This window comes from Xenopus laevis, chromosome 9_10S (assembly GCF_017654675.1).
Source record: "Xenopus laevis strain J_2021 chromosome 9_10S, Xenopus_laevis_v10.1, whole genome shotgun sequence".
NCBI lineage: Eukaryota > Metazoa > Chordata > Amphibia > Anura > Pipidae > Xenopus > Xenopus laevis.
The window spans coordinates 102186128-102198846 of NC_054388.1; the positions used below are offsets into that span (position 1 = coordinate 102186128).

At 41.5% G+C, this 12719-nt stretch overlaps 1 protein-coding gene across 1 annotated transcript in view; it reads left to right on the plus strand.

Annotated features, from left to right (window-relative positions):
• The first annotated feature begins 516 nt into the window (after positions 1–516).
• The window catches only part of cacng3.S (calcium channel, voltage-dependent, gamma subunit 3 S homeolog), a 54441-nt gene continuing 42238 nt past the window's right edge, over positions 517–12719 (plus strand). Inside the window, exon 1 of the mRNA XM_018239284.2 lies at positions 517–2039. Coding sequence (XP_018094773.2) covers positions 1829–2039 — 211 coding nt within the window. The 5' untranslated portion in view covers positions 517–1828. The remainder of the gene's footprint in view (positions 2040–12719) is intronic.

A 12719-nucleotide genomic window follows, 5' to 3' on the forward strand; every position in this document is an offset into this window, starting at 1 on the left:
CTTTTAGTACAATAAATGATGCAATGCCCTGGGGGGTATGAGCTGAGCTTGTTTAGGAATAAAAGGCAGTGATATTTGTATGTGTGTGTTTATGTGTGTGTATTTGTGTGTATTTGTGTGTGACTGTGTGTGTATGTTTGTGTGTGTTTGTTTGTGTGTGTGTGTGTGTGTGTATGTGTGTGTGTGTATGTGTGTGTGTGTGTGTGTGTGTATGTGTGTGTGTGTGTGTGTATGTGTGTGTGTGTGTGTGTGTGTGTATGTGTGTATGTGTGTATGCGTGTGTGTATGTGTGTGTATGTTTGTGTGTGTGTGTGTTTGTGTATGTGTGTGTGTGTGTATGTGTGTGTATGTTTGTGTGTATGTGTGTGTGTATGTGTGTGTATGTTTGTGTGTTTATGTGTGTGTATGTTTGTGTATGTGTGTGTATGTGTGTGTGTTTGTGTGTTTATGTGTGTGTATGTTTGTGTGTGTGTGTGTGTGTGTGTGTGTGTGTATGTGTGTGTGTGTTTGTTGCTCAGATGATTAGCTCCCCCAGTCTCACAGAGCTCGTTGCCCCTTTAAAGGAGACCTGCCTCCTCCAGAGCCTAATTGTCTCTGCATCAGTAGCTTCAGCCTGTGCATAATGAAATCCTGAGTGGCAGAAGACTGGAGCTTATTTGAGGCGCTGGAATCTCCTCACTATCACAGAAAGGGGTCAGTGAATGAAAGAGGGAAGAAGGGAGAGACTGAGAAGAAGGGATAATAAGGGGTAAGGGGCAAATGACCAGCAGAATCAAATCCAGAGGGACAAGAGAGGAAGAGGCTGCTGGAAAGGGAAGATTGGGGGACAGAGAGGGGATTATTCGGTGCAGGGTCTGGAGGGAATTTATAAGGAGGGAGAAAGAGGTGAATGAGAGAGAAGCTAAAATGAATCAGACACGTGCGTGTGGGATATTTGTGGAGAGGAGGTGGATGTAGAAATCATATAAGAAGGGGCTCAGCTTTGCGCATGGGGGTTACAAGGAAACCTCTCCAGTCATTAGTGGGAAGAGAATTGGGGATGAGACACAGGAGGGAGAAACTTTCTGAGGGAGATTAAAGGACTTGGAAAAGCTGATTGTGGAGCAGGAGACACTCACGTCTGAATAACATGGAGAGGAAGGAAGAAGGAGTCGTACAGAATCATTTGCTGACAATGAACTCGCCATTGGGCTCCATAAGACTCAGCAGCCAGGGAAAGCGGCGATCTCAAGTCCTACAAGTGAGCAGCGACTGAACAGACTTTACTGGTTAAAGGAGAAGCGTCCGATCTGGTTGTACCCGGCTGCAGAAGGTCAGCGCTGGGGTAAAGCCGGGAGAGCGGCCGGGGTTATAACGAGGCAGATAAAGCGCTCGATCGCTGTAGCGGAGTCAATGGGACACTCGGGCTTCTCTATCGCTGAGCGCGGGCGGGAGCTGTTCCTTCAGCACCACTGAGTGGAACTTACACAACGCTCGGCTACAGCGGCGGTTATGAGCTGTTCCTTCAGCACCACAAGCTTTCTAGGTCAGGATCTACATCACTGGGACAAGGAACTACATTCCACTGATTAAAACATTGGCTGGGCTGCCCTGGGAGGTTTAGGTTGGACAGTATTAACCCAAGGTCACATCCCCAAGGAGCCTCATTGCTTCCAAATACAATTACTCACAATTTGCCCGTGTTATTTATTTATTTGTGATTTTATTTTTTTTGATTCCATTACATCACAGACTATAAGGGACTCCTAATCCCCCATCAGAATCCTAATCCACCACAACCCACCCAAATGTTCCTCTGTAGCTTCAGGCTCCACTACAATGCTCCAGTATGAGGATGTGTGAGCGAGGAGTTCAGATGTTAATCACCACCGTGGGGGCCTTTGCAGCTTTCAGTCTGATGACCATCGCAGTGGGCACCGACTATTGGCTCTACTCCCGGGGGGTCTGCAAGGCGAAGTCCACCAATGACAATGAGACCAGCAAGAAGAATGAAGAAGTCATGACCCACTCGGGTCTGTGGAGAACCTGTTGCCTTGAAGGTACAGTCCTTTCAGTAGTCTGTGAATAATGGCTTGATGCATGGTCATTTTTGGGAGTTATAATCTACTTTTGGGGGGCTGGCAAAGCTCCCAAAGGAAAGAGTTAGGTTCATGTATGCAGAGGAATAACTGGATGTTACTGGGCCCCACAGCAGATTCATTTTAGGGCCCCCAAGATATCCAGAGATTGTCCTGTTTACAAATATATGTTAACATTATTCATTATTTGGGCCTCATGGGGCCCCTATACCTCCTGGGCCCCTCTGTTTCCTCTGTAGTTAGGGAGAAAACCCGGTGGGCCCTCGCGGGCCCCTGCTGACCCGGGTCCAATGTTGGAAACCTCTGCCTACAGGAGCCGGTTATGACGCTCCCTCCCACATGCACAAATGAACGATCTCATCACGCATAAGGTAAGGGGGAGGTTGCTTTAACTTGTGATTGGGGTTGGTGGTGGCACTTGCGAGTGGGGTAGGGGGGTCCCAGGCAGCAGCCCCAGTGGGCCCCGGACACCCCAGTCCAACACTATTTCTGTAAGTCAGTAAAATGCAACAAAGACCAAAGATGGGTTTATTAAAGGGCATTATATAAAGTCACATAGAACAGTAACATTATAGTGCTTTTCTGGAGGTGAGTCAGTATTTTAGGTCTTGATTACTGGCCGGTAGTGATGGGCGCATTTATTTCCGGATTTCACCGTCAGCTAATAAATTCACGAAATTGCCGAAAAAATTTGGCGCCAGTGACAATCACCGGCGACAATTCTAGGCACCCTTTGACTTTAATGAGCGTCAGAATTGTGTCAGAATTGTGGAAATTCACGAATTTTTCGGGGGAAACAAAACTAGAGAAATTCGCCCATCACTACTGGCAGGCCCTATATCTAGTCAGTGGGGGACTTAGCAACCTGTACAGAGGGCAACCCCCCCCAAACAGGTCTGGACTGAGAATCAAAATAGGCCCTGGCATTTCAGGTTCCCAGAGGCCTCAACAGGCCACACAGAGGCCCAAACAGCCCCCCACCAGCCCACTAAATAGTGAGTGTCTATAGCATCTTATAGCAGCCCCTCTGGCATTTGCCAAAACCCACAGATTGCCAGTCCAGCCTGCCCCCAAATCCTGGCTGTCAGTAGAGCCCCAATTGTACGCAGAGCAGCATCTCATTGAAAGCACCAGCTCCATCTTCATTTAGCCATGAGACTTCTGAACAGCCGCTGCGCCAAGGTAGAAATGGCTCCACATTGAGAATGAAATTTGGAAAGGGCACCCTAATTAAGTTTTGTTTCCTCTCTCACGTTACATCTATTATAAAGAACAAATTAACCCTTTGCTTTTGCAAGAGAGAATCAGACGTCTGACACTGGTCCATTGACCCGAGAGAAGCTGTTGAGTCCTCTCTGCACAGTGTTAACTCAGTGGCTTTATAGACTTTGTACAGATACCATTGGATATGATTTAGTCTGGGCCAATACTTTCTGATCCTTTCCCTCTAATATCAAACCTCCTAGTTTACAGTAAGAATGATCTTATTCAGGGGCATAACTACAGAGGGAGCAGATCCTACAACTGCAGGGGGGACCAGGTGGTATAGGGGCCCCATGAGGCAATAAATCATGTACAATGTCAATAAATATTGGTAAAATAGGACAACCTCTAGACATTTTGGGGGCCTAAAAAACATAATTTGCTGTGGGGCCCAGTAATATCTATTTACACCACTGATCTTTAGGTCTCAGCAGCTCCTTCCAGGTCTTATCCACTGCTGTTGGGTCTCAGTTACCCTTACTGGCTCTATAAGCTCCGAACCTCAGCCTATGAGTACGAGTAGCGCAGTAACTGTTATTAAACACTGTTTTGTTCCTGTAACTACAAGGGGTAACTGAACTACTTCAATATTTGTAAATTAGGAGTGGGAATTTTATCTAGACACTGAGTGATTTCAGACAATCAAAGGAAGAGCTCGCCCTTGCATCAGCTAGTAGTATGTTATAGATGAATCTATTCCAAGCAAAATATTAAAATATTTCTAATATTAGCTTCCCTATTCAGCATGCAACTGCAAATGCTGCCAAGTTGTTTGGGTAGGGGGGGTCACTGACCCCAGCAACCAAAAACAACACATATGAACTGTTAGGCTTCAGTTTTATCACAGTATTTGTTCTGTTTTGGGTCTTGCACTCTATGGGGCAAATTCACTAAGATGCTAAGTTGCGCCAGGCGCAACTTCGCCGCACTTCGCCGCACTTCGCCAGGCGTAGTTTCGCCAGGGCTCCGCAAATTCACTAAAATCCGAAGTTGCGCACAGGGGTAGCGTAAGGTTGCGAAGTTGCGCTAGCGTTGATTCGCAATATAAAGCGAAGTTACGCTAGCGAAGGCTAATTTGCATACGGCGCGAAATTCAAATTTCAATGGAGGAACACGTATCTGCACTACAAATGCCTAGAAAACCTTCAAATCAGCAAATAAAATTTTTATTTTGCCCTACACATGGGCCCACTGTCTAGGTAAGTTGCCATGAGTCAGGAAATGTAGGGGGGAGAAAGGGGAGCCCCAAAAAATTTTCGATCTTTTTCAGCCTATCAGCCATCATGTAGAAAACACGCCAGCGTTTTTTGGGACTTAGAAAAAAAATTGACTCGTGAGAGGGACCGGGATAATTTGATAAAGGCCCCAACGAGGGCCGAAACGTTAGAATACACGAGTGATGTGTCAATAAATTTGTTTGACAAAACTGCTGGAGTGCTGGTCAATTTTGAACTGTGGATATTGTACTTTGACCGTGCACCCACCATTGACCAGTGTATGAGTGCAGGTACTTTCGGAATCTTTATATATATATATATATATATATATATATATATATATATATATATATATATATATACATATATATACATGGCATTATAACACTCCGTATGATTAAGTATAACAGATATTTATGAGAACATTTGGCCTACAATATCTAAGGAAGCTTAGGGTTAGGTTTGTTGGAGTAGGTTCTGTCTGAAGCTGAGATTTTGTCCATTTGACTTTCACATGTGAACAATAATATGTGGAATTTATATGATATAAGGTATATCAGCCCACTTCTGCCAGATCATCCCTTTAAAGGCTATTGTGAATTGCAGGTGAAGAATTATGGTATGACCTAACACAATGGTTACCTGGTTCTTTTGGATCAAGCCCGTAAAAACGGTTGGGACCCCTGCCCTAGGAACAGGTTGGGGTGGGGATTATAGTTTACTACATCCTATGACATGCTAATAAGTGTGAGTGTGCATACCTGCATTTACACAGTGTGTGTATGGGGGGAGGAGGATTTCAAAACATTTAGGGGCACATTTACTAAGCTCGAGTGAAGGATTCGAAGGTACTTCGACCTTCGACTATGACTTCGTCTTCAAATCGAACAGTTCGAACTAAAAATTGTTCAGCTATTCGACCATTCGATAGTCAAAGTACTGTCTCTTTAAAAAAAACTTTGACTACCTACTTCGCCACTTTAAACCTACCGAGCACCAATGTTAGCCTATACGGACCTTACCCATAAGGTTTCTAAGCTTTTTCTGATCAAAGGAAAATCCTTCGATCGATGGATTAAAATCCTTCGAATCGTTCGGATTTGCGGTAATCCTTCGACTTCGATATTCTAAGTCGAAGGATTTTACTTCGATGGTCGAATATCGAGGGTTAATTAAATGTGCCCCTTAATCTCTCATTTAACAAAGCAAAATACATTTTTTCATAATGACAGCAGGAACTGCGGATGCCTCTCTCCGAATTCTCACACATTTCATCTATTTCCATTAACCTACCTGCAGAAACTGGAAGAGTGAGCCTGTAAATAAAGAAGATGACGGCGGATAATGGGCATAAGGCTTGGGGAGTCTGACTATCTCCATCCCGGCAGGGAATGGGGGGGAGGTTCATAAAATTTGCTCTTGATGCGAGATCATTCTATGAGTGATGTGACCTTTGGGTAATCTTCAAACCCCACATTGGCTACTCGAGATCTGACGGAAAAGAACAGCGTTTAAAGGAAAACTATACCCCCAAAATGAATACTTAAGCAACAGACAGTTCATATCATATTAAGTGGCATATTAAAGAATCTTACCAAACTGGAATGTATATTTAAGTAAATATTGCCCTTTTACATATCTTGCCTTGAGCCACCATTTCATGATGGTCTGTGTGCTGCCTCAGAGATCACCTGACCAGAAATACTGCAGCTCTAACTGTAACAGGAAGAAGTGTGGAAGCAAAAGACACAACTGTGTCTGTTAATTGGCTCATGTGACCTAACATGTATGGTTTGTTGGTATGTTTGTACAGTGAATCCTACGATCCCAGGGTGCGGCCCTTATTTTTTAAAATGGCAATTTTCTATTTATGATTACCCAATGGCACATACTACTAGAAAAGTATATTATTATGAAAATGGTTTATTTACATGAAGCAGGGTTTTACATATGAGCTGTTTTATGCAATACCTTTTTATAGAGACCTACATTGTTTGGGGGGTATAGTTTTCCTTTAATAAAGGGGACGGGAGTAACTAAGTGCTTAGAAATGTGTTTTTAATCAGCTGATATAATAGCTATTACTTTTGACATTAATGTCTTGTGTATTGGGGTTCACTATGTGTAAGTGTGTGGGATAAGGGGGGCTGTTTACAAATCAGTTATTACTATTACTTAGAACCATCTTTTATCCTATCTTGCCCATCTTGTCTTTATAACTATTTAAGCACAGAGGGCCCATTCCTAAGGGGGAAGCTGTAAGGGAGAAGCTTATATAATAAAGAAAATCACTTAACAAGAAAAATTTTTACTCTAAAGTATATTGGAGATAGATTTCTTTTTCTTTAAAGAAAGTAAAAATGGGATTTTATTTTTTTGCCTTTACATAAAGTAAAGCCTAACTAAAGAAGTAGTTAGAAATGTTGTAGATTATGTTTTGTGCTTCTGTACCAGCCCAAGGCAACCACAGCCCTTTAGCAGTAAAGATCTGTGTCTCCAAAGATGCCCCAGTAGCTCCCCATCTTCTGTGCTGCTGTCACTTACTGAGCTTAGGGACCCACTCACAATATACAGTACACATAGAAATGTCACAATATAAGGCTGATTAGTATGATTTATTTGTGTTTTTTGAGCTATTTAGCTTTTTATTCAGCAGCTCTCTAGTTTTCAATTTCAACCATCTGGTTGAGACCAAATTACCCTAGCAACCATGCTGTGCTTTGAATAAGAGACAGGACAGATATATGAACAGAAGATTATCTGAATAGAAAGTAATAAAAAATCAACACTAACAATAACATTATTATATGATATTATATATAATATTGTAACTTCACAGGGCAATCATTTATGGGCTGCTGGGGTCAGTGACCCCCCATCCGAAAGCCCGAAAGATTCAGAAGAAGAAGGCAAATAATTAAACATCTATAAGAAATAAAGACCAATTGAAAAGTTGCCTAGAGCAGTCCATTCTATCTGAATTTAACTGAACCACCCCTCTAAAGCATTTTCCTTTCGATCACTCCATCTCCCAAGGAAGGAGAATGTAGGGAAGCCTTCTGTTTTATCTACGATAAGAGAGCGCTTGTGAAATGTGTGATTTCTGGGCGAGCCGTGCCTGCTGGGATATTACACAGAATGAATCCGGCAGAAGATTCATTTCCTCTCTACATTTCTGGAGATGAATCCAAATCGTATTTGAGGTGTCCTCACTCCCTCATCATATCATATTAACATTCCCCCATCCTGCGCTCTGTCATTGCTGAAGTCTAATAAAAGGTTCCATTGGGCTCGTGTAATGAGTTTTGCCAAACTCTCAGTGCCTGGTAATTTATTTGCTTTTAAAAGAGATGCAAGATTAGCAGGCGCAGAAGAGCTGTGGATGTGGATGTGAAACGCGTCAGGCCTGAGAAGAATAGAGGGAAAGATTTTTTTTATGGCAATAAGATTAATGCAGACGAAATTTTGGATTAAGGTCCTTGTGTCTTCAGCACTTTTCAATTCATTTTATCAATGTACTGCGGGCTTGCTCGTTGTGATTGTGCTTCTTAGGTGGGGAGATAGCCAGGTAATTCCCAAAGAAAAACACTCAGCCGAGGCACTTTCTTAGGTTAGAAATTGCAGTGTTACAGTGGAGGGCCCATCAAAGCCTCTAGTATCCAGGCCTAGCTCTCATAAGGGTTTGTTGTAGCCATATAGAAATGTTACAGATGTTATATTGGCCTGTGCTGGAAATAGGAAGGGTTGATAAGAACAATCCTAAACCTGGAACAGCCGGGAGATCCTCTGGTACTCAGTCCAACCCTAGAAATCTGCATGGCTTAAAGGTACAGTAACACCAAATAATGAAAGCGTTTTAAAGTAGTGAAAATATCATGTACTATTGCCCTGCACTAGTAAAACTGATGTTTTTGCTTCAGAAATAATGATGGGCGAATTTATTCGCCAGGCACAAATTTGTGGCAAAAATAAATAAATACGCAAAATTGCCACAAACATTCGCCAACAACGAAAACTTTTTGACGCCAGTGTCAAAGTTTTTTTAAAGCTGGTGACAGTTCCGACGCCCAGAAACGGACGCCCATTGACTTTAATGGGCTCCGACGACAACTTTGAAGCTGGTGGCTATTTTGCTAGTGTCAAAATCGGCGTTTCGAAAATTTTTTGCCAGTTTCGCGAATTTCATGGGAAATTTGTGAAATTCGTGGTGAAGCTAAATGGGACAAATTCGCCCATCACTATACAGAAACATAATTCATATAAACAAGCTGCAGTGTAGCAATGGCGAAAATGTAAAAAAGTCTATATGGCACAGGTTAAATAGTGGATAACAGATAACACCATTATGTTCTACAGAGCTTATCTGCTGTGTAACCTAAGCCTTTTCTGGCTGCCCCTATTGCTGCACAGCAGCTTATTTATATAAACTCTTAGGCTGCTTATGCCTGACCATGGCATAGTTAATAGGTGTGATGTTTGCAGGTAACAAGCCTTGTGTCTTCACAGAAGTGTGAGGGGAATATATCATCCGCTAGGGCAACTGTTAGTACAAACGCCTGCTGCTTGGTTGTGATATCAGTGTATTCAGGTGTCATCAAACAAGGCAGAGCAGACAGAAACTTCTCAATAAACTGACGGCGGGTGTTACTCTATTACACATATTCAGGGGGATGTAATAAAAGTCAGTAGGGGGAAAACTATTCGCAATGCGAAAAGTTATGCCTTTGCGCGAACAAATTTTGCTTTGCGCGAATTTAATATAGCTTTTGCAAGCACGGAATCTGTTTAGCGACCACTTCTGACAGTGGAAGACTTTTTGCGAATTTTATAGTTTGCGCAAATGCGCGGTCAGTGTAATAAAACTTCTTACTGAAAAAGTCGTTATGTTTGCTCCAAAAGATTACGACACCTTCAAGCACTTCTTAAGAGTGCGCAATTAAAATTCGCAATGCGCAAGTAAAGCTCGCAATGTAATAACAGTAGGGATGCACCAAATCCACTATTTTGGATTCGGCCGAACCCTGGAATGCTTCGCGAAAGATTCGGCCGAATACCGAACCAAATCCGAACCCTAATTTGCATATGCTTATTAGGGGTTGGAAGGGGAAAACATGTTTTACTTCCTTGTTTTGTGACAAAAAGTCACGCGGTTTCTCTCTGTGCCCCTAATTTGCATATGCAAATTAGGATTCTGTTTGGGATTCGGCTGGTCAGAAGGATTCGGCCGAATCATGCTGAAAAGGGCCGAATCCTGGCCAAATCCCGAACCGAATCCTGGATTCGGTGCATCCCTAAATAACAGTTTAAGGAACAATACTACATGGTGAGATGTGGATTTTTATTGTTATTGGTGCGACTTGTTTTGCTCTTTGCGACTTTTATTACATTCTCCCGATAGTGTCCTCAATTAAAGTTGCTCAGGTGTTTTGCCGAGAATTGTATTGTATTTGGCTTGCAGTGCATTTAGGGCGTTATTTATTAAAGTCCGAATGCCAAACAATTTTTATAGAATTTGGTATAAATGGCTTGATAAAAACCCCCAGGTAGAGCCTAATCATCATCATCATCATTTATTTATATAGCCTAATAATGAAAACCCCCAGGTAGAGCCTAATAATAATTAGTAACATCACTTAACTAACCGCTCCAGGTATTATGATATACAATATGAAGGATAGTCATGTATGTGTAAATTGTTACCAACAGAACAAATGCATAATATGCCGATGCCACGAAATGTAGCTACTCCTCCGCTATGAACGCGTAGATTATGTCAATATAATAATTTCCACTGCAATCCAACAATTGTTTTCCCTCTAAATGTAATGTACAAAAGTATCAAACATGTCAATCTATGCTTCAGAATTTGTTCAATAAATGCTACCTGAATTAAAAAAAAAAAAGTTTGAATGCCAAAATCTTGAAAAATTTTTGTTTTTGTTTTTTTACTATAAAATCCGAATTTTTAGGGAAAAAAAAAAACCTCACATTTTTTGTGATTTATTATAGTCAGAATCTGAAAATCCGGCATCTCAGACCTGCCATGGTTATACTGGATATACAGTAAGTCAATGGGAGAAGTCCCAAAGATATCCTGATCTGCTCTGGATGCAAAAATCTGAAAATTTCGTGGTTTTTATGCAAAAATTCGAGTTTTTGGGCGGAAAATCTGAAAAATTTGAATTTTCGTACAAATTCATGATTTTTTTTTAGTTTTTTTCCCCAAGCTGATAGCTTATCAGTAGGTAACTATACAGGGCCCCACAGCAAAGCCCCCAAAATGTCTAGAGGTTGACCTGTTTTATCAATATTCATTGAAATTGTATATGAATTATGATCTCATGGGGCCCCTATATCTCCTGGGCTCCCCTGCAGCCGCAGGGTCTGCTTCCTCTATAGTTATGACCCTGGGTATGATTTACCAGACAAATGTACCCAGTAGACTGAAACACAAATAGACCAAAAATTCTATGAAATGCCCCCATCAAGCATTTACTATTTTACCATAAAGCATCTCTGAGTAGTGCCCTAAATGTAAATGCTTAGCTCTGTGTTTGCATCAATGCTGATTCTTTTTGTATCAAAATGTTGCACTTCTCCCTGGCAGAGTACACTCCAGCTGTTTATAAACCAAAAGACACTATATTCTACTACTACGTATTCTCCGTCATACAGTCCTACTCTTTGTATTTATTCCTCTGAATATATAAATGCATTTTCTGCCTTTATGAATTTTGGTGCTTTAGTGGCACTTCTTCCTCCTCTTATCCCACCCTCACTACAATGGGACAATCCTATACCCACCCTAACCTGTACTCAGCTCAGCGATTGTTTATTCTGATGGGAAATAGAGTGTCAGGAGAATCATTATTCATTCTGTTTGCTGGAAAATTGCATAAGGTTATGAAAAGCAGCAGTTTGGGGGCAGTTGATGGGTTTTAGGAAAACAATATACTACTGGACTCTTTGCAGATGTGAAACAGAAAAAAAACAATAGTGACCTTAAAGGAAAACTAAAGTGTAACTAAAAGAAGTAGCTATAACTTTTATACACTGTTTAGTGCTTCTGTACCAGCCCAAGGCAACCACAGCCCTTTAGCAGTAAAGATCTGTGTCTCTAAAGATGCCCCATTAGCTCCCCATCTTCTTTTCTGCTGATTCACTGCACATGCTCTGTGCTGCTGTCACTTACTGAGCTTAGGGACCCACTCACAATATACAGTAAACATAGAATAGAAATGTCACAATATAAGGCTGATTAGTAATTAATACAGATAATTACTACATGGCAGCACAGAAACCAGTGCAATTAGCATCAGAATTTAATAATCAGCAAACCTGTAGCATCAGCTTATATTACAGGGGAAGCTCATTTTCTGCTGGATAATTAGTGACGAGCCCTAAGCTTAGCTTCTCAACAGCCAATCAGAGCCCACTGAGCATGTGAGTGTCACAGACACTTTCTAAGATGGTGACCCCCTGTGACAAGTTTGAAGTCCTGGATCATTGCTGCTATTGACAAGCTGAAACTTTAGCCTTGTGCAATAAGTTCCGTATATAAAATGTGGCATTTTTAGCCACATTCGTTTTTAGGGTTTAGTTCTCCTTTAAACACTTCCGGGCTGCAAAGCTTTGCTCTTTGTGATGAGTATACAGATTTTATCTGGCTTACAAAGGTCATCTAAATCAAACTTGCAATGAATGGACTGAAATATACTTCACAATGTGGTTTTTGTGTATGTTTTAATTTGTATGTACTGTATCTCATGCTAAGCTATTCTTTTGCTTTCAAGGTTGGATACAATTCCATTTTTCCTTTCATTATCACTGTGTGTCCTGATGTCATGTCTGTTTTCCCCATCTTTATTTTTTATTTTATTTTTTCACATTCCACATCCCTCATGACCTTCTGCTCCTCCATTTTCCTTCCCTTCGGCTGTTCTTGTTCTCAGCCGGTTTTTTAATGTTTTAACCCTTTCCTACCCCTTCTCCCCTCTTTTTTATGCTCTCTGGCTTTGGCTGCTTCTGCTCTACTATGCCATTTTCTGCTATTTGTATCATAAACTCTTTTCGTCCCTGTTCATTTTTTCATTGTTTTACCTCTCTCGTTCTTCTACTGCTGTATCTTTCTTGTGTGCAACTTTTCGGTTTTGTCATGTCT